The 22,515-nt window shown below is 37.5% G+C and overlaps 1 protein-coding gene across 2 annotated transcripts; it reads right to left on the bottom strand.

Annotated features, from left to right (window-relative positions):
* Window positions 1-440: 440 nt before the first annotated feature.
* LOC121316798 (calpain-2 catalytic subunit-like) lies at window positions 441-22,174 on the bottom strand. 2 transcript variants are annotated; one of them, XM_041252003.1, is made up of 21 exons: window positions 21,645-22,174; window positions 17,736-17,805; window positions 14,219-14,337; window positions 13,735-13,868; window positions 12,952-13,120; window positions 12,257-12,340; window positions 11,982-12,067; window positions 11,413-11,487; window positions 10,914-11,074; window positions 10,543-10,712; window positions 9,917-9,928; window positions 8,958-9,169; window positions 7,875-7,911; window positions 7,030-7,095; window positions 6,333-6,390; window positions 5,835-5,899; window positions 4,719-4,787; window positions 4,096-4,174; window positions 2,407-2,523; window positions 1,064-1,122; window positions 441-644 (listed from the first exon to the last, which is right to left on the bottom strand). In XM_041252003.1, the coding sequence occupies exons 1-21, from the start codon at window positions 21,879-21,881 to the stop codon at window positions 624-626; spliced, it is 2,100 nt and encodes a 699-aa protein (XP_041107937.1). In that variant the 5' UTR covers window positions 21,882-22,174; the 3' UTR covers window positions 441-623. The 2 variants fall into 2 exon arrangements, with proteins under 2 accessions (XP_041107937.1, XP_041107938.1); XM_041252004.1 differs by lacking the exon at window positions 21,645-22,174 and adding an exon at window positions 20,533-20,902.
* Between the last annotated feature and the right edge of the window lie 341 nt (window positions 22,175-22,515).

The raw sequence follows: 22,515 nt of genomic DNA, 5'->3' as shown, positions 1-22,515 counted from the left end.
TAGGGTCAGTGGCACAGGACCAATTTGAATACATGTTTTATGTATTGCTTATGATTTGGACCAAAATATATACATCCTATACTGTACATAAAATAACAAGTTAAGAAAATGTACATTTCAGAAACGAATACTTTGCTACTCTTAATACATAACACAATGAAGCACTGTGTAACTGAAGAGCAAGAATCACCCCAGAGAAATGCCAAATCCTTTTATTTATTTCTAGTATCAGGAAAAACAGAGAGTACAGAATTCAATTCAGAGTTACTGTTCGCACAAATCTTGCCACAAGCAACCTTACTAACGGCCAAGTCCACATGCATAGTCTAGGATACAGTGCCTCTGACATCAGTTTAAACAATTGAAAACAATAAGGAATCTGCTTTTATTTTACTACTGTGTTGCTTAAATACAATTTATTTTAAAAATAAAAACAAACATACCAACCCAACTAATCCAATTTTTTGCTTATTTTTCTTACTAAGGGGATGTGTGTCTTTTAATAAAAACATGCTAGTGATAATTTCACTTCCCAAAAAAGCGTTCCTCGGTTTAAAAAGACAAGGAGAGAAGTGTCTACAAGGTGCTCAGAAGAGATCCTCTCCAATAGTCAACACAGTTAACTAAATCGCAAGGGACAGCCACTGTGGGGAAGAAAAAAAAAGAATTGTTGCACAACTATAAAACATATTGCAAAATAAAATCTATTGCATAATGGAATCAATTTGTTAATTGTATTTAGCAATAGTTTTAGTGCTAAATGGGAAACACCTAAATAAAAACTAAAGTTTGATTATAAGCACAGTCATGGGTTCCTCTATCCTATCACTTTCATTTTCTCCAGTTCAAATTATTGTCCTGCTGTGATGTGATTTAGGTCCTAAAGGACGTGTGTTGATATTTGAGAAACAAGCCCCTGGCCTCAGTTTTTTTAGTTCCATTGTTGAAACTTATAAACCCAAAGTCATAACAGGGTGTGCCCATTCTTTGCAGAAAGCATGTGAAAACAAGTGTTACATACAAACCTGAAAAGACAGGCTATTGTATTTTGTCATTTACATACCTGGTTAATATTGAGTTCCACAGTTCCACTTTCATTATGATCAACAGTGTTAAACATTTCTGTTAATAAAAAATAAAATAACAACATGTATTTAATATAAATCTCAATCTGTAGCCAAGAAGCATCAATGATGAATAAATAATCATTTTTAACACTTGTCAGAATGATTGTGCCAAATACAATTCTTTCTAAATATTATTTTTTCAGTAATATTTGCTTTTTACAAGTAGGGTTATCCCAAGGTATTTGGCTGTATGCATCAAAGATGCACTATTTGAGGTAAGAGACAATGACTGCATTTACATGAATACCGATTGCACTGTTTACATGACATCAGTACTGGAATTCTGGAATTCTGATTGGCATTGGTATTCTGAATGCTCAGTACTAGATACTGAACATGTAATGCACTTTAACTCATATTAAAAGCATAGTTCTGGTAGACTTTGGTATTAGAGACATTTAACCAGCTGCTTATATTTAGTGAAATGGTATTTATGGTGAATATTTTGCAGACTGAGCTTCAATATGCAAAGCACAATGGAGAGAACAACTTTGTTCCTAAAATAGTTTTTTAGCTCTGTGAAGATGTGCCCAATGATTGCCATTACATTCATTTTGTTTAAAGTATTTAGGATATAAGTAGTCTCTTTTTTCTGTCACTTCCATGATGTTCAGCTTGTTAATAAACAACCTTAATGCTCCTGGGTGTCGGGACACAAGAATGAGCAGAACGCGAGCACCGATTCAATAGATTAACACAAGTTTCACTTTGTGTATGGACTCGGTATTGAAGAGGGTATTCCATCCTGCTGGATGCTGAATATCTGATGTACATGCCTGGCATTGAAATTCAGAATATTCAGTATTGGGAATGCAGATCGGTATTGGCCTACATGCAAACGTATTCATTATTTGTTGTGCAGTGTTCTGGAGTTCCAAAGATTAAATCCCTGCCTAGTGGTGTGCAGACCAACAGGTGAAACATGAGCTGATGAGTTTCCAGGAGCTGGGGATTCACACCAATCAATAACCTCATTAACTGGGTCTTTAAGGCCCAGGGCTTCAGCCTCAACTCTGTAAGGGAACGTCAGGGCACTCTGGCAGCCGAGATATGAACCCTTGTAAAGCAATCACTGCATTTCCAAATCTTAAAAACATGGGATTTAACTTCACAGCTCAGGAAAAAATATTGTGATGCATATATTAACACTTAGGCTACCTAAACTGGGCCCCTAGTCCTGTATTACCATGTCCTGTATTATCCTGTATTAGTCTTGTATTATTCATCAAGTTGGAGCCAAACAAGTCGAGTTTCAATAAAAGTAAGAAATAAAACTTACTGAACAGCATTTCCAGTCGAATCAGGCACCCCACAAAGTTGTCAAAATCAATGGCGAAGCAGTCATCCGCATAGTGGCTCACAATAAGTTGAATCAAAGAGCTGTTTAAACGAAAACCTAGAGGAATAATTATATTTGAATACAGTATTAGTTTGTGTATTATTCCCATGTACATATTGGACTCTTCTACACACCACTTAAAAAGTATATATAGATAAATAGATAGATAGATAGAGAGAGAGGGAGACAGAGCAAGAGAGAAAACTACTTTTCACCATGATTGTTGTGCTGTCATAATTCATGATATAAAATGGGGTCATGATATAAACCAAGTTTCACTTTTGCCTATGACAGCACATAAGAGTGCGAGAAAAAAAAAGAAAACTAATGGTGAATTAAAGAGCAGTGATTTAATATTTGTACATTTAGGCGTTCTTTACATTTAAACAAATGTATATAGTTTCCTACAGGATAATATACGTTTTGTATTATTAACTGGAACAAAGCAGTTTGTATAATTATCTGCAAAAGGCATGAATTATTGACTGATGAGAGCTATCAACTAGGCATTGCGCTTGGTGTTTTTTTGTGTGCACTTGTATAAGATTGACTGTTAAAAGTTGGTAACGTTGGTGTTTTGTAACTGAACTGTATCCTGTTAAGACTGCCCACGCAGCATTTGACAGGCTGCACAAAATGTGACAATAAGAGGGTTGGTGAGATGATATTAAGAGAGGTCATTTCTCAAAGAACCTAAGGTGCATGGCAAGTGATTTTTGGAAAATCATGATAATAAATGGGGCATGATATTAATCAAGGTGATATAAAATGGGTTCATCTGTATATGTAATAATAGATGGGCTTCAGTGAGTTACAGAAAAATAATTTCATCTAGGGTTTCTGTGACGTCATAAATTACGAGACCGAAGGTCAAGTTTATAAACTGTCACAGAAACCCGATGGAATTGTGTTCCTGTAACTCGCTGAAGAGGCCCATCCATTTTTTTTTTTTTTTATGCTACATGGATACTCTTGTGATGCTCATATTAAAGAAGACGAGGTTCAGCAGCACAGTTCGTTTTTTTTTTAACGTAGTGTTTCAGTGCTGTACAGATGTTCTATGTCATTATCCGTTAGTGCTTCAGTTTTATTTGGATTATTGCCTTTACCTTGTTTTAATTTCCTGTTCCTCTCCAGTTTCTGAGATATGAATGTACCAGCTTTACATCATTTTTTTTTTTTTTTTTTAAAGTATTCTCATTTCGTTGATCATTAATGAACATTTCTGTACTGTGGGTGTTGTTGTCGAGTGATTAAAAACGACACATTTTGTGTTTGAATTGAAAGTGATGGACTCAAGTAGTCGAATGGGTCAAAGTTCAAGTATATTTTCCTCTAGAGGAATTATCACTTTTTGACATCACTACTGTGGTATTATGCCTTTTTTTCAAATGGCTCAGGATGCAAATATAGCCTTCAACCATATATATATATATATATATATATATATATATATATATATATATATATATACACATACACACACACACACACACACACACACACACACGCACACACTTTAGTACACTGCAGTAAACATTATATTCTGTATTTGCACACAGTACTTCAAGGCAAGTTTATGAGTTCTAAGTGATATTGCAACAGATCTGTTTCCTAGAATAATTGTACCTGCTTCTGCTAGAGCTCCTCGCATCTCATGGGAACTCATGGAGCCAGATTGATCGGAATCGAAACGCTTAAAGATGTCCTGTACATATGAAAACCGGTTAGAGTTGTTATCATTTATGTGCAGTTGGATTAGCTCTAACATCTTCAAACTGCATAATATCAGGACAGACTATGAAATTGTTGTATAACTTTTTATTCAAAACCACTGAACTGTTTAACTCCGAAAGAGCTGGACTACTGCAAGCATCAGGGAATTCCCAGGTTGAAACATTCAGTTTTGTTTGTTGCGGTTGACCGTTGGCCCTGTATAAATAACTTAGTAGCTCATGCATGGGTCATCCAGAGAAAGGCCACGTTGAATTTTTATTTTCTTGACTGGGATTTCAAAACTGGAATGGAAATAAGACTCACATTCCTGGTTTTACTAGTTTAATAAGACACACCTGAGCTTGTTACCTTGTATACACTGTGGCTAATTAAGCACAAATTAAAACATAGAAGGGGTGAAACTACTATGCAATAGAATTATTTTATTTCCATCCCTGCAAAATATATTTGCTGTACAGCACGTGTTTTTCTCTCTCGGGTGCTGTTTAGCTATAGGAACCTGAAAGAACCCTTACCAGGTATTTGTTAATCTTCTCCCACAGGGTGGCGAATTCCACCAGGCCTAGCTTACCAGTTCCATCTTTCTGAAGACTGTTAAGGTCACTGTGGCTCGCTGGTAGAAGCATTTTGTTTTGATATGATCACAAAAAAATGCCCAAAAAACTTTTTAAAAAAGTGGAAAAACAATTAAAATGTACCTCTGGGGCACATATAAGCTTGCACATTTACCCGAGTACCAGTGCTTTATTTCAGGTTTTGAAACATTGTTTTCATGCACAAAATAACCAAACAGCACACAAGTTATTGCACAGGTATTTGGGAGAAGCTCATAATACCACTGCTTGTGTTTGTAGCGCTGTTCTGCATGAGAGAGGACCTTAGTCTCCATAGCTGCCAACTGACCAATCAATAACATTTTGAGAGCATAAAATCAGTATTTTATATAATATATATATTATATCACATATATATAGATATATAATTTATATAATATATATATATATATTTTGTATTTTACCCCCCAATTCTCCCAGATTAAGAAAAATTCTGTCCCCTCATTGCAGCAACACCTCATAACATCTCAAGAGAATTTAAGTGTTTATTGCAGGGTTTGTTGATCACTGAAATGGATGCAACTTACCTAGGTTTTTTTTTTTTGCCTGCAAAATACAGGCCACTAAAATGTGATTAATATGGATCACGGACCACGGCTACCAAAACACAGCCTTTTTGTACCACGTCGTTTCAAAAGGGAAACAGTTTTCAGCCTGTACGTCTGGCCTACAGGTTTGTGAGATAAAAAATACTACTACTACTGCTACTACTACTACTACTAATAATAATAATAATAATAATAATAATAATAATAACAATAATAGTAATAAGGTGATTACATGCGTGTGGGGAGGTTGCACAAACTCCAATTTGTCAGGGCATCAGTTGCATGCCTTTCCCGAGAAAAAGAGTACCGTATTCCGCTCCCTGTGGGATCCCCAGAGACGATGCCAACTTGGCACAGCCAAGAACTCAACCCTGAATAACTCAGATTCTCCTCAGAGACTCCTTTATTATGTCTGTTTAAATAAAAAGAAAGAAAGAGAAAGAAAACCCTGAAGCTGACAAAAGGATACATCGAGCAGGCTGACCATGTGGCGGCAGGTCTCTACGCTGAAGCCATCAGTCTTGACGTCAGATCCTGAAAAACCAAAACCAAAACAAAACTGATTTCACCTCCCAGATTTGTATTTGAGATACGACTTACACTATTGTTCCAGTTGACATGTCCCATAGTTTTTAAAGCTTTCGTTTTAATGAGTTATAAGTACAAAGCAAAGTGCAGGTGGATCTATTCTGTTCCAACCTATTTCCACTCTCTGATCACATCTCCTCTTTAGGGGGAGTTATTTAAAAAATGTTGGTATTTAACACCTCCTATAAATGTTGTTAAATAAGGTAACAACAATCTAGAACTGCTTTAGAACAGCTTCATGAATACAAAAAAAAAAAAAACTCTTTAAATACTGTCAACAGGACCCTGTGCTTCTAAATGTACAATGCAGTGTTCTTAGTTGAGGAAGAGGGTAACCAAGCAAATGATTAATTAATTAAAAGGCCAAATATGTACTTACGCTGTGCCATTATTTTGTTCAGAATGGTAACAAGTTCAAAGACAGACACCTCTGAATCCTGTCAAGAAATAAAAAATATATTTCTAATATGAACCCTTATCTTTAATAAGTATTTATCTGCAGGTGTTGAATAAATCCATTAATGAATGTGTTGATTTCAAGACAAGAAAAGTTGAGTTCCAATCAATGGCAATTCACTTCTGAATGTTTTAAAAGCCGATTGGAAGCAAATTTTCCTCTCATCCGGGGCACTGATGTTTCTTCTGCTGCACGCCATGCCAAAGCTGTAAACTGACAATGAATATTTTCAGTACAGCAGTAAAAATTCCAGATCAGTGGAAAATGTGCTCACAATCAGCTTCCAAAACCCTCAATACAGAAGTTAATTGGTACTCAGTTGTAAAGGTGAGGGAAGGACAACTTTTTATGTTTTTGAAATCAACACATTAATGAATGGGCCTATTTAATACATGCTGATAAATACTACTTAAAGTGGTGCAATTACAAGAATGAGTACCAGCACAGCCCTGGATGAAGAATTATGCATGTGTTGTCTTACATGCTAAAATAAAAACATACCAGCATCTCTCTCTAGTGGACATTCCACCTCCCTGCTAACCAAAGAAGAACTGCCAGCTGGCTGAATATCAGCAGCCACCAGCAATACCTTACAGTACAAGTTGTTAGTGTGACTCACGCTTCCTGATATCTGTAAAAACATTTTTCTGAAGCGGGGGTCGATTCTATTTTCATCAACTTCAGGCTGTGGAGACAAAGGGTTAGATTTTGTAATAATCTCAAACATTGCATATGATATAAAAGCAAAACAACCGTCTTGCACAGTACAGACACTACATAAACACTCACGACCATATTGATAAGAGGGGGGCCTGTTTTGAAGCTGGTATAATATCCAACAGCAGGCAAACACTCATGTGCTGTAGGCATTCTGCCACTACAGGGCAGTGGTCTGAATTACTTTGTGTTAAAGAAGTGCTAAGCAATCCTTTAACATACATTTCTGCCCTCATCTTTTTTCTTTGGTTGAAAACTATTTGATTTATTTGGTTTGTATACTTTATTTCAGTCTTCCTAATCACTCTCTACCGGTGATACATTTGAAATATCTACATATCCTGAATTAAGTGAAGAAACAAAAGATTTGTATGCAAATCCCTTGAAGTTGCTTTTCAAACCCTGTATATCCCTGTGCTGTATAACCTTTTTTATTTTTAAGATCCAGCTATCTAGAAGAACATTTATATTGTTATTTATTTGTTTCGTTGTATTAAATGATGTGATAAACATGAACTGTGCCAAACTGTCCCAGGGAAGCCGTGTGATCAACTTAATTATGGTGCACATGGGAGAGATGACTGAACCACGCTGAACCACAAAGGGCTGCCTTATAACAAGGACACAATTATTGTGATTTAAATTTCCAAAGTACACCTGCACATGGTGTATCGGACTTATGACGCTTCAAATAGTTTTAACCAAGTAAGTGTTTTAATAAGAAAAAGAACAAAAAGCATGATTTACCTCATAAATATTTGCTTCAATATCATGTTCCATGTGACTGCAAAAAAGGGAACAAATGAATATATATATATATATATATATATATATATATATATATATATATATATATATATATATATATAGATAGAGATAGAGATCTCTATCTCTATAGATAGAGATAGAGATAGATAGATAGATAGATAGATAGATAGATAGATAGATAGATAGATAGATAGATAGATAGATGAAACTAATGTGATCTCTAAAATGTGTTTATAGGGGTGAGGGAGCAGTCTATTGCAGTGTTCTTCATTGCAAGGCCTGTAGGCCACTGGCAGCCCCTAGTGGACTTTAATGCGGCCCCTGATGTGCAGCACCCGACAATACACAAATGTGAAAAAGGCAGTGTGGCGGCCCTTACACTCATGTCTTATCGGAGAACGTGGCCTCCCTCTGAAAATCAGTGAAGAACACTGCTCTATTGGCATTCAATAATGCAAAATTAAGGGCCGGTTTGGAGGAACTAGATTTCCATATTCATTTTACTTGAGAATACAACCCAGCCCCTCACAGGTAAAATGCCTAGTGTATTGACTCACTGCCTCACCTAAACATCTTTAAAGTAATTTCACCCGTGTTGCACTTACATTAGCTACATGGGCCTCAAATGTGCAAAAAACACACGCTATAGCAACAATGGTTAAAGGTTAAAGAAATCTCTATTTGCAAGCAATGACATCCAGGAAGACGGTTACTGCTTTACTTCCCTGGGCATTTCGCCCCAGCAGTGTCTTCGAGGTAAAAGCATGTTACTGACTTAAAGCATGTCAATCAATAGGAGAATAGGACATTTTTCCCACCCCTTTGAATTGATAGAGTCTAAAAGCATAGCTTGCAAACAGATTTCTTGAACCCTGAGCAGTGCCAGATACCATGTTATAAAAGGAAAATGCAGGTTTGCTAAAAAATGTGTTCCTCTCAAAACTGCACACATGACTCCTATATAATGAAGGGGTGAATGAATGAATGAATTAATGAATGGCAGAGAAAATGTATGGAACTATTTTGTTAGCTACTGTAAGCCCCAGTCTTGTTGACACCCACCTTGCTTCAGCCTGCTTCTCAGAAAAGACCCTCATGATGAAGTTTCCAGCTTTGTGTGGCTCGAAGGTTGATGGTACGATGACGTACTCGCCAGGCGGGAGGGTGAAGCGGGTGCACAGTTCCCGAAGGTTAATGAAAGTGTCGCTCCTGCCTACAGCAGGCTGCCTCAAGAGGACGTCAGGACCCAAGCGGATGTTGCTGCGACCCTTGTACTGAATTAACACCGGGGGAGGGGGGGTAAGTATATTAATTTCAATAAAATTCTATTCCACCTTTTTTGGATTTACTGTATCTCTGCTCTCTCTCTTAATTTTGTAAGAAGACTTAAGAGGGAGAAAGTAGAGCATTGTACCAAAGAATATGTAACACATCTTTTTAACTCTTTCAGAGGGTTGTCTGTTGTTAAAGTTGCATTGTGCTGAAAACGTAACAGGACAAAGTGAGGGTTAGTTTGTGTTATAAAAACAATCCTGTCAAGTTAGAAGACATACATGAGCAGGAACAACTTTGCAAAATTGCTTTGTGTATATGCATCTGTAAATATGTTAAAAAGATAAATAAGAGGTTTTACATGTCACTTAGAATACAAAATCAGTTTATACACTTTAATAATGTTAAATAGTGCCATTGATTTAAGACTCAATTTTCCACATCAGTGTCAGCTAACTTGGCATAACAGATTTGTCTAGCATGTTTTCATTTCAATATATTAGCTATCATAGACAGGTAGGTAGAAAGGTCCTGGGATCCAACTTAACAACACAAATCTTCACATTGAATAACACATTCACACAAATAAATGTAGATTTCTTATGAAAGTCAGCATCCATATTGCATAAAATACAGAGTACTAATTGTTGCTAACTGCTGATCCCTTTTTCACTTTCTTGGCTAGGTAAGTTACAGTACAACTTGCAAATTGCCATATTCAAGTCTTGAGTCCTCATCACTTTACATACCTCATCGGGAACCTGGAATAAAAAATTAAATGTGTGTTATTATATTAAAATATACCGCAAACACTACTTTATACTTTATTGTAGTTTTTCTAATAACCAACACTCCACGAGGCTTTTTCAACAAACCTAAACCATACATGGGCAAAGATGTACTGTCATTTCCAGTCCAGCTCTTTGTTTCAACCAAGTTCTACATTTTTTAAATGCTCCAAATAAACCTTAATCCAGGCCCCAGTGTAGTTAATGATTTCATTTCACATGTTAAACCTGCAGTGCAATGGCTCTCCAGAATTGTGATTGGACAGCCCCGATCTAAACTATAGCACATCTAAATAATGTGCTGACACCAACTTTCATATTATAAAAATCAAACATCTAACAGTGCGTGCAAGTCTGCAGTGCATTTCTATTTAACACTGCATGCAAGTCTGCAGTGCATTTCTATCTAACAGTGTGTGCAAGTCTCTGCAGTGCATTTCTATCTAACAGTGCGTGCAAGTCTGCAATGCATTTCTATCTGTAAAAATATGTAAAACGCCTGTTTGGTTGACAAAAGGGTGGTGCATATCTATATCAACTGAATGGACCCTCATACATTCCCATTTCCCATAAACCTGTAACAATACCTTATAAATAGCGAAGCCGATGGTGTTCAGGTCCCTCCCCAGTCTTCTCTCATTCCTGCAGTTCTTCTGCATCAATCCCACCAGGAAGGTGCAGCCAGCCACATTATCATGGGGGTCATCATCTACCTCCAGCAGCTTGATGGCAAACTGGGGGTTGGAGCAAAAGGTGGCTGGAGGAAAGCAATAGATAACAGGAGTCAATTACCTCTCTTGAGGAAAATAATCACAGCCAGTAATGTTTTTTGTTTTTTTTTAAATTGTGAAGCTGCATGGCGTTGCTGTTTACGCATACACAATAATCAGGAGGTTTGACTCAATGTCGCATGTTAACATCAGAGCATGTTTGATGAGGTTCTTGAGCGATACTGTACCAGCGTAGTTCCTGCACCCTCCGGCGGTGGAGCCCACCCTCCACTGCCCCTCAAACTGGGACAGACTCCACTTGTGGACTTCATCGCTGCTCAGGGTATCAGGGGTCAGGTTACAGATCTCCAGCCTGGAATAATGGCTCAAAAAATCCCTGTAGGACATCCTAAACAGAACCAGAAGAAGCATAATAAAACACAAGACCACAGGAAATACAAGAGAAGCAAATTTCACTTTTTCCTGTTTCTGAACATCAGATGTGCTTTTTAAATGTTACTCTTGATGCAAACCATGCACTAAGTTATTTTTATAATACAATTTATATAAAATGCTTCCTAACTTCTTATGTTGGTTCATTGGTTACTTTCCAGAAAACACAACTTGAGACAGAACAGTTTCATTCTGGCATTGGTTTTACACATTGGTTCCACTATGAAAATGGAACTGGAATAGATTTAGAAAGGAAAAAACATGTAAATAAAACAAACAAAAAAAACACCTTACCAGAATTCTCCATCTTCTGCTTTATTATCCAGCTTCAGCTTCACATCAGGAGAGATATAGTCCCACTCCCTTGAGCTATCAAAGAAAGGGTCTTCTGTTCAATACTGTTCAAGGGGTTACAGCTATTTCACAATCATACAGTGATGCCAGTTTGAAAGGTACTGCTCATACATTTAAACATCGCTGTGGTTTGGATTTATCCTAGCTAAGCATGGCTAATCTGCATACAGTGCAGTTACAATACAATAACCAAAAAATGCATTTCCAATGACAAGCAAAGTTTGAAATTGTGTTTCTTATCATAAGTCAAATCCCCATTGGAACAAATTAGCAGCAAATACACTTATGAGGGTGTAGATCTCGTACTATGTCAATGAAAAGTATTTGAAATGTTTAAAACATATAAAACAGATTGAGTTAGTTAATATCAGGTTTTCATCTGTTTTGTATTTAGGTTAGAATGACTTATAATATGTTTATTAATGTTTACTGGCTACCTCTAATCAAGTTTGTAAAACAAAATTACAGTAATCATCATCATCATCATCATTCATAACTGTAAAACCTACTTGTCGCTCCAGGCTCCTGTCCACTCCACCTGACCCCAGGGGTTTCTGATCCGGACAATCCTCTCTGGCTGCCCTTTATAGATGACCTGTTTGAGACACAATGCAGTAATGCCATGAGCACCAAGCCAAGTATTGTTGGTCTTGTGTTTCATGGCTTTTGCTCCACACTATGAAAAATCTGACATTGTGTAATAAGTTCAGCCAAGACAGCAAATCAGTCTGCTTTGGATGTCGGTCTTGTAGAAGAATTATTGCAGATTAAATTCCAGTGTTACCTCCTCGGCTCCAGTCATGGAATAAGCGTGTCCCTTCACCAGTTTCTCAGAGGTGACAGCTTCAGAATCGTAGGCACTGGTGATCTGCAAAACAAAGAGCATGGTTTGTAAGCTTGATCAAGCAAAAGAGTAAACAGGTGGCAAATATATACCTTCGAGATTGTCGGTGGAAAGCCATTAAAAACCTGTAAAAAGCATCTATAATAAATTATAGTGAAATCAAAAGCACTGAGAAGACAAATTTTAACACAATGAAACAAATTAAATTGATGTCAGAACTTATGATAAATACTTTACTGTAACTATTATTGTTCATTTTTATTTTGGTATAGTAAACCAGTGTTTTAAATCAATTTTAATATGTATATAACTTTATTAACATTAATTCTGGTCCCCCTTTTTTTTGTTTTGAGAATAGTTTGGTTAATCCAGGATATGCTTTAGATAAACAACTGCTTGTACCATGTAGGTTGCGTGCTTGTGGTTCAACAATAACGAGTCTGAACTACAACAAAAGAAAACAGACTTTAAATCATTGAGTGTTAATAAAGGGTTTGATTTGCTAGTAACAGTTCATTCAGACAGCTGAATGGTTGACTGTTTCTGAAACCATGGGAGATGATATTTACAGGCACGGCCCTGTGAAACGCTAGGCAAGCAATAGGAATCTATCGTCTCTGTTTTATTTTTCTTACATCAATTGAGCACCCGAGAAGGGATCCTCTTTTCAAGGCTTTCTGGATGATTTTGAAGAGGGTTGGTGGGGCTTTCTTCAGCTCGTACGTCTCTGCAATGCCACCGGTGAAGTCCTCAAAGCCTTCAATGGTGGACCCCCCAGACAGGGCCTCATAGCAGCCATTGACCCTGAGCACAAACCATCCGAGTGGAAATCACAATTACTTTCTACACTTCATACCAGCAAGTGCTTTGCCTTTACACATCAAACCAAGACCTACAAGAAGATAATGCGTAAGATATTTTACCACCCTTGAGGTTTGTGACATTAACTGGAACCTCAAAGATTGGATGTATTCAGTGAGATCAGACTCTAGTCAATGAGAGTTCACACACAACCTATTGAGTCTTTGGGTGAGTGTGGGCATTAGTTTAACACACCTGACTCCTAACACACCTGTTCAACTGTGATAAACTATATACAGATGTATGTTATTGCAGCACAGTCCTCCAGCTATATACAGTCATGCCTACACTATTATTTTGAAAGCACAAAAGCACAAAAAAGCAGCTGTAGGTTTTCCCATTATTTAAGTTTTCCATTTTGAATTGCTTGAATAAAGCAAACAAATGGGAAGAAAGAGGCTTGTTTACCATCAGGGTAGGACTTTTAGGCTGGCAGGCCAACAAAGTGATTTTAATTTTTTTATTTTTTTATCATTTTCTTTTGTACGTGTCTCCTATACAACCCTGTCCTAAAGGGTTTTTTGTCCACAAGTGACACACCACAGAGGCCTACTTACTTGGCGTAGGCCTTCTCCAGCAGAGCGCTCCAGAACTCTGACCCTTCAGCTGAGTGGACAAACAGCAGCTCTCCGTTCCTCGTGGGCAGCCTGTCATCAATCACCACGTCAACCCACTCTCCATACTGCCAGAACTGAAAGCAGGAAACATATAAGCAAACTATTAGTATCTTAGACACATCTATTACAACATTTACCTAACAGTCTATTTAGATAAACTAGTTCCTTGTATTATTTTATACTTTATGCAAGAACCTGGTCTGGTTTTAGAAATATATTCACAAAATACTGTAGACCTATTATCATCGATGAGCTGTTAAATTATTATTAATCAGACACTGTGTGATATTACATGTTGACAGAAATTTAGTTTTATTGAGGTAATTTAGCACACTTTGTGATCTTTCAAGAAAAGTGCGCTGGATGCTACAATAGAATGTATTCCAGATGTCCAGTAAAGCCCTTCCCCTTTCTATCCACTGACCTGGAAGTGAAAGATTCCAGCATAGTCCTCTTGAAAGCTCTGTCCGCTGGGAACGACCCTGGCAAGGATCTCCTCCTGCAGAGTCAAAGAGGCGATGGCTGCTAGGAGCCAGCAATCACCTGAAGGAGGCACATATGAATGAAAAGTCGAGTTATTAAACAAATATTAAAAGGATGTAAAATATGAAACGTGAGAAATACATTTTCAAATAAAAGTTTATTAAAAATCCATTCCCTAAAATATACATTCCAGCAAAGTTTGCAAAATAACTGCATTGAATTTATACATAGCATATGTATGCTTTTTATAGGCAAACATTTGCTTCATTTAACATAGTATATGTAACATATAATGGCACATATGTCCATAGTGTGACATTAATAATAAGTTGCTGCAGAGTTTTCCTGTTTCACATGTTCTATTATTCTCTTTTGTTGTTTCTGCTTAGATGCAGCAGTTTAACTACAGTGTTATATATTAACTTTTCAATCAGTAATGGCTTGTGAAATGACTCTTCAAGGCTAATTGTGAGAAAGTGAAGTGGGGAAGCGCATTAGTGTTGCACAAGCTTCAGTGCACACAGTGCAACAATAATACGCTTCCCCATCACACCTCACCACAATTAGCCTTTTGCTACAATGGTTAGTAAGCATGGCAAATAATGACCTATGCGGAAACAGCAATAGCAAATCCTACATAATATAATAGGATACTAGTCAGGCAAGAAATTCAATATTAGCGAAAGGTAGATTACATCAAGTATCCCTTGAATAAACAATTATGTGTATGATTATCAAGCTTTTCACTTTAAATCTACCATTAAGTAGTCCTATGTTGTTTCAGAGCTCTTTCACAAGACCTAGGCTTTTTAGTTTGCTTTGCAATAAAAAAAAACCTACCTATACTAAATATTTTCAAGAATGTTTATACAGCATGTATTTCTTTTTTCCATATTTGTTTTGCAGACAGTTTCAATATATAACTCAAAACAGAAGGCAGAAAACAACTCTTCATACAAGCAAACTTTTCCAACAGAGGCCAAGTGCTGCGATCTTAAAGAACAGTGACAGACCTATGGAACAAAGAGTACAATCAAAAGCACTGATTCTGTGTGTAGAGAGAATAGCACTGGCTTTCACTGTGATGGGAATGTTACCACACCTTATCTAAAGGGACAGATTGCCTGGTTTAGTCACTGCTAGGGTGGCTGACAACAGGTTCTGCAAGTATACTGACATTATAGTAAATATTTAGACTGGACATAAGTACATATGCATGTATCTTTGTGTCTTGACATTATATGGTACCAGCTGTTCATGAGATTGGATACACCAGACCAAACAGACTGATAAAGTACTGCACCTGGATTAATATAATGATTCATATAGCACATTGTTTTATATAAATAAGCACACTCCCTCAATGCACCTTTTAGTTTTTTTAACATATTATTAGTTACAAAGTTGAAGATAGACACAAAGGCGCAAAGGATTGCCTTGACAGAAAGGTTCAAGAATGATGTGTTGTCATTGCTCAGTGTTAATTGAATACTTTCTAAGCACAGCATTGTCTTTGGTTTACAAAATGGACAAAAAGATTGTGTTATTATTAGTATTTTGGTACTTCATTAAAAAAAGATTGAATAGTACTGGTTGTGGATAATTATTTTCTGGCAATATTTAAGAGACTGCATTAGACTTACACCTAACGATTAAAGTTTCTGTCTGTATTGGAAGCTGAGTCACTCATATGAAATGGGACTCATCTAACCACTAGGAGGGTGGAGGTGAAATTGAGTGGAAGAAGAGATTACAGGTATTTCCATATAACCAAACTACAGACTGGTCAGTAGCAAAACATCACAGTCAGCCAGGTTGTTGTTTTGCGCAATGCAGTCACACTGTTACGCCACGCCCTACAGCTGCCCACGATCACACTGACGGTCATGCTGTCAAAAAGGTGCATTCAACTGAGAAGTTTTATATTGTGTATACTGCTGCCAGAACATGTGCTTTTGAACAGTAATGTCTGAAATTCATTAGCTCAGAGGAATATTTCATTTGCACAAACCACCCCCCCCCCCCAGAGGCACAGCACATAACGAGTATTTTAACGATCTAAACACACACACACACACGAGACAGACAGACGAGCAAGATCAGGGCATTAGGGGGGTCGCTGTTTATTTTAATAAGGACCCTAAAAAAATGTAATTTAAAATGTAATACTTTGTAATAAAAAAATTTAAAAAATCATTTTATTACAAATTTGGTTCCGGTTTACCAAAATCTTTTTTTTTTTTTTCTATTTGTTTCTATTACCCCTTTATTGTATTGTGTGTGTGTGTGTGTGTGTATCTGCAGCTGTGTTTTCTGCATAGATTAACGCTTTATGCGAGTCAACCCAGAATCTCCAAACTGGGGAGATGAGTTTTTAAAAATGCTTTCTAAATCCTCTGAAAGGTTTCTAATGAACTGTGGGCTTTGTTCTCTACATTACAATGAACAATGACTGGTGATACTGATCTGATTATTAATAATCACATTTTACAAATGCGGCACACTTAACATACTGATGTCATGGGAGATATTTATTTTTAATGAATATAAACTGGAAAAGAAACACTGGGTTCTTATAGATCTGCTACTGTTTATATCACTAAACTGAACTCACTGTTATACATGGAAATCCTTCATGCGCGTCTTCCCATTTAGGGATCTTGCTTTTAAAGCAGATGTTCTTTTATTAAAAGGGAATTGTGGAATTATAATATTGGGAGCAGCTTGCAAGTGTTCCAAACAATGTTGGATCAACTGATATAGCAATGCAGCTTTCAGATAATGAGCTGATTAGCTAAGGAGTATTGATATGACAAGGAGGTGTGAATTACTTGTTTCTATTTACACAGCAAGATAAGGTTTCCTTTTGTTGTTATGCAAACTCACCACCTTCATGTCACCTGATACCAGTGACACTGGAACCATTTTTAAAGTGGGGGTGCTGAAAGCCACTGAACATTTCAATGATTTCTGACATATTCGGTCTAACAACAACAACAAAAAAATAGTTTGACAATTAAAAAAATAAAGTCTCAAGTGGGATCTAATCTGGAAGCTGCATGTTTTCATGACTTCACCAAGCACAGTGTATCAGTATGCTACATAATGCAAAGCATAATGTCCACAGCAATTCAATACAGTAAACATCACACACACACACACACACATATACACCCAATTGCAACCCACATAATAATAAATCCCAACATAAGAATAGATTCAGCAGCACTGTTAGAAATCTGATTTTGATGGAATCAAAATCCAAACTTTACAACTGTAAATTATACAAAGTGCATTACAATGGCATGGCTAACAATACAATCCCAGATTATCACTCAAGAACCAAAATGTCATTAAAACCTTTATCATTCTTGTGAGAAAAGCTACCATAGGGCAAAATGTACGGTAGCAACTAGGTTTGACTGACAAAGACCAGCTGAAGATGGGATTAGACGTACCCAGGGCTCCTTGGCAGATGTCAGTCCTAGTGGCCCCTCCAACAATAAACTGGGGATTGGAGCACAACTCCTAAAAAAAATAGAAAAAAAGAAAGCAGGTGGAATTACTCCTTGCAAATCTGTCTCTCCAAAAAGCTTTAAGGAAGAGGCCCTAGGAGTCCATATGAAATATGAAAGTCAGCAGTCCGAAAACTGAAAAAAAAACAACAAAAAAAAAGGAAATATGTATGATTTAAGTAACCAAGGACTATCAACATTGTCAATTTTTCCACATACAGTATCATTGTCATTCCAGCTCAAGCTGACCAGTTTGAATTGAGGTGTTTCCTCTATTTGTGGTAGATGACACATAATTCCCCGTAGGATTGAGAAAAAAGGGTTTCCAGGCCTTTCACAAGCCCCACATGGCGAGAAGGTGTCCCAGCTTGCCCCTTTTTATGATCTTTGACTTAGTGTTTTTCCACATTTATATCATTTTGAAGCACATCTCAATGGCTTGCCAACAAAAAATGAATTGACGTGTGTGACCGGAGTGGCAGAACTGTTCAGAAGAAATATGTGGCATCACCTATTCAGTACTAAAATCATTCAAGGTAATTTTTTGCAGCTCAATTTTATGGTGGAGATGGAAACACAGTCCAGCCATTGGGCAAATTATATGTAATTTTCTTAAGAACATTTGTGTGCAATTAGTAGGAGGCATGTGTTTCATACAAAGGTAGACTAAAACCTTTAACAATATTGTTATGATACACAGTGGCGTGTCCATGTGGGTGTAAGAATGTGATGCAATGTTATTTACTTCATATTTGCTTAGAAAGAAAAAAAAAATTCTCTATGACAATGACTCACATAGTTTGAGGTTAAGAGAAATCCCTTTTCCTATGTTACTCATCCTTAAGATATATAACTGCCACTCCCTACAGCACTAGAGATAAAGCACATCACTGAGTAGTAAGCCAGCTGCAGGATTCTCCCTAGACTCCATGACCGGGAGGGATTGTAATCCACTTCATATTTTCCAGCAGCCCCATTCCAGGTGTTGATATAACCTAACAGGACTTCCGCAAAGCAAATAAGCACACCTTCAGGCACTGCTATCAGTCACGCCATCAGTTTCTGCTTCCCTGACATGGGCAGTGTATCATTTGAAGTCAACCCTCAATACCATAATCAATGCAAAATTCGTCCCTTCCCTCCACGTTAGAGAAGTTTATAAGAGCTAAATATAGTGAACTTTGAGATGCACTTTTGATGTTCAGTATGAAGCCCAAATCTTGACTCGGCATGTTCTCTAGCAATGGAGTCACATCTGGAAGCCAGAAACTTCTCGTAGAGTGTGCATTGAAAACATCCACAAGACCATAAGCTCATGGGGTCATGGGCTTCTTATACGTCAAAGTAATCCTTAAATTCTTTTAATAAAAGTATATTTACTTATATAAATTTAAAAATGTTTAAGTCAGTAGAAATCAAGCAACATCTAAAAGGCACCGATGTTTAAATCTAAGGAATGGTTGTTTTTTTTTTTTTTTTACCACCTTTGCTAAACCTGGTAATTAAAGGATCTAAATGCTTCAGACTATAGCCATTTGAAACCTGACAACACCATCAGATTCCATACTCAACCTCACTCAGGTGTATTCTACAGAAGGATTTCTTTACTTTTGACCTTGCAACAAAAGCCAAACCAATTAACCAACAATCCCTATAGAAGCCTCCTATGGACCAGAAAGAAGAAAGGAAAAACCAGATAGAGCCCGTACTAGGTATGGTAAAATAAATAAATAAATAAACTCTGGGCGAACACTTTCAAGAAGGTGAGTTTTCAATAAAGATCTTATCAAAAGTTATGAAATCACTAAATCAGGGGTGCGTGTCCCGCTATTTGTCAGTTTGAATAAAAATGCACCATAGACTGAAATGGAAACATCTGAATTGTTCCAAAGAAACAAAAGAAACTGCATTCATGAGGAAAGAAAGAAAGGGCTGATAGCAGGTCCTTCTTTTTACACAAAGAGGTCTGGGCTTGGACCTACACATTAAAAACCTTATTGGATAATTTCACAATAGAAATGAACTATAAACCTGTTACATTTTAACATTCAGGAATGTCATGTTGTTTTTGTGATCTTGTGGCACACTACACAATCACTAAGAGGAGAAAGTCTCATGGTGCCGGCCATGCATCTTGTCCCATTGTCCCTCAGCTGTGTACTGAAACAACAGGTGGTAACTCCCTCTGGAATGCAAGGTGCACCCATTACAATACCACTGAGTGCTGCTCCCTGTAGGAGTTGTACTGTACAGGAAAAACAAAGGGAGCGATCCCTTCATCCAGGAACTTCTCCAGGAGAAGAAGATTCTACTGAATTTCAAACACTCATATTGAGACTTACAGGTAGTCAACAGCTTACACAGTTGGCTGCTTTTTTGCTTGTTTATTTGCCTGGTAATTTCCCAGTTGCTGTTTTTTAATGCCCAACAAAAAATGCGTTTTGCATTATTTGGAGTTCACTGGATTTCATTTTTTGTTCCTTTTACATTTTGTAAAGCTACAATTACTGTACAGTGAGCACCTGTTGCATAGTGTACATGTTAAGAATATAAACATCTCTGACTGGTACAATCCTAATGTATTTTGTGTGATAATCCACTATTACCAGTCATCATTTCTGTGTTACAATGATCTCTCAGAATTTTAAACAGCATATAAACATTTCCGAATATTCAATACATAGAACAGTTTTACATCAATCCCCTATATTCCTACTTAACAGATGTAACAGCTTCTTACCACTGGCCTCATCCACTTCACTTCCCGGGTCTTTGCTGAATACGGTCCCAGCTCTTTGTAACCCAGAGACTCTGGACAAGCAGGGAAGGTATCATCGCTGAAGAGAGATCCAGACTCTAGACACCGCTTCTTGATCACCTCATAGTTCTGCTTTAGATACTTCACCGCCTGTTCATTTGTGCCATGGCCATCCTCTCGAGCCTTATACTTGGCAACGTGAGATGCAATCCCTGACATGCTGGTTACTCACTCTGGCTGCTGAGTAAAGGTGTTTGTGTGTGTGTGTGTGTCTTAGCTAGGCTACACCTTGCTAGTGTACCTGTTCACTTATATTGCTTCAGGACTAGCAGTAAGCACAGGGGTGGAGCCAGTCAGGTAAACAGAGGTCAGGGAGTGGGTGCTGCTGTTCTGCTACAGGATGTCAATATGTAAAAGCCTAGCAGGAAGACAGCAGTGTTAACATCATTATTATTAGTAGTAAATTGCATATCTACCTTATGACATTTTTCCTACACATTGTGCTATGCTTTACCATGACACACCATAGTAAATTCTTAACATGACTATGGTATTATTATTGGTAGTAGTAGAATAAGTAGCAGTATTAGTATTAATTATTAATAATAATTGTAGTAGTAGTACTGTAGTAGTATTATTATCATAATTATTATTATAATTTCTATAATAGATTTAAATAGTAGATTTGTATAATGCTACTGTCTTTAAAGGAGGAACAGTTAAAATCAGGTTCTCTTTTACAGTCTGATGTAACCTGGGGAAAAGGCCGAGGAACGAAGAGGCCATTTTGCAACACATTTAATTTTTTAAGATTCAGCTGAAAAGTTGTCCCCATTGAAAAACAGCGGTGAATACAGTGAAATATCACACTGTTGCATGTAATTCTCCATCATGCTATGTGTAACCACCTGAGGTTGTTTCAATTCCCTGCACACAGGCAGGATACTTTACTCATCACTGCACTTGTTGTGCTGCCAGGTAAATAAAGAACACACAAAGGCAGTAATTGCCTTTTATAAACCTCATATCCATTTGTTTTATTTCACAGGGTCTGTAAAAAAACAAACAAAAAAAATGTATTCCCTTTATCTTACCGTTGGCCGTTTCCATTCCACACCCTGTGTCTTGCCTGAACATCGACTCAGTTCTTTAAAACCAAGGGACTCTGGCTTAGCTGGAAACATGTCATCATTAAAAAGAGTTCCAGACTCAAGACACTGCCTGCGGAGCACCTCAAAGTCCTGTCGCAGGAATTTCACTGCATTTGTGTTGCTTCCAAAGCCCTGTGCTCGTGCCCTCTCCTTGGCCAATTTCTCTGCAATCGACGACATACTGTCTTCTTGTGCTCGGCTACTGAGTAGAGGCGGGTGTGTGTATGAGGAGTTGTGCACAGGTGTCAGGGGCACTGTACTTGTGTTACCTTTTATTTATAGGATCCCTTTGGAAAGCCAATGGGAGGAGTCAAAAGACGAGACAAAGCAAAGCAAATTTGAAAGCAGTAGCTGTTGTTCTCTTCTTCCAAAAAAAAACCAACAAAAAAATCACAGCCTCCTATAGAAAGGACCATTTGCCACACCCCAAAGTACAAGTCGCTGTGCTTCTGTGGTGACATTTTTGATAAACAAGACATTTTAAGCAACAAAACCTGACTAGGGAAAAACTATGGACCATTTTTGATCAGCAGGGATGACTTATTTTCCTCCCCTATGCAGCTCTCAGTGTGGTGGACCCAACCAGGATCAGCAGCTCAGCACAACTAGGATTCAAATGAGAGAACTGCTGATGGTATAACTGAACCTGCTCTCCAGCAACACAGTGTCTTTAGTGGACGAGCCACTGGGGGCCCCTGCCATGAGATCTTTATCTTGGTCTCTTCCCCATCACAAAGAATCTCTTAATTTTCCTTGGATTTTCCCCGTCCATGTACAACTCCACCTTGCTTGGGTTCGGACAAGAAGTACAGTA

This window comes from Polyodon spathula, chromosome 6, assembly GCF_017654505.1.
Source record: "Polyodon spathula isolate WHYD16114869_AA chromosome 6, ASM1765450v1, whole genome shotgun sequence".
NCBI classification, from domain to species: domain Eukaryota; kingdom Metazoa; phylum Chordata; class Actinopteri; order Acipenseriformes; family Polyodontidae; genus Polyodon; species Polyodon spathula.
The sequence above is the reverse complement of the archived record's forward strand: the minus strand, read 5'-3'. Positions and strand labels throughout refer to the sequence as shown.

What these genes read in the sequence shown, in the direction of transcription:
- LOC121316798 (XM_041252003.1), bottom strand. Translation starts at nt 21,881, where the DNA reads ATGTCGTCGATTGCAGAGAAATTGGCCAAGGAGAGGGCACGAGCACAG. An exon ending in TGGAATGGAAACGGCCAACG is followed by an intron (nt 17,806 to 21,644) that starts GTAAGATAAAGG and finishes TATTTTTTTTAG; the next exon opens with GAGTTGTGCTCCAATCCCCA. An exon ending in CTGGAATCTTTCACTTCCAG is followed by an intron (nt 13,869 to 14,218) that starts GTCAGTGGATAG and finishes TCCTGCTTTCAG; the next exon opens with TTCTGGCAGTATGGAGAGTG.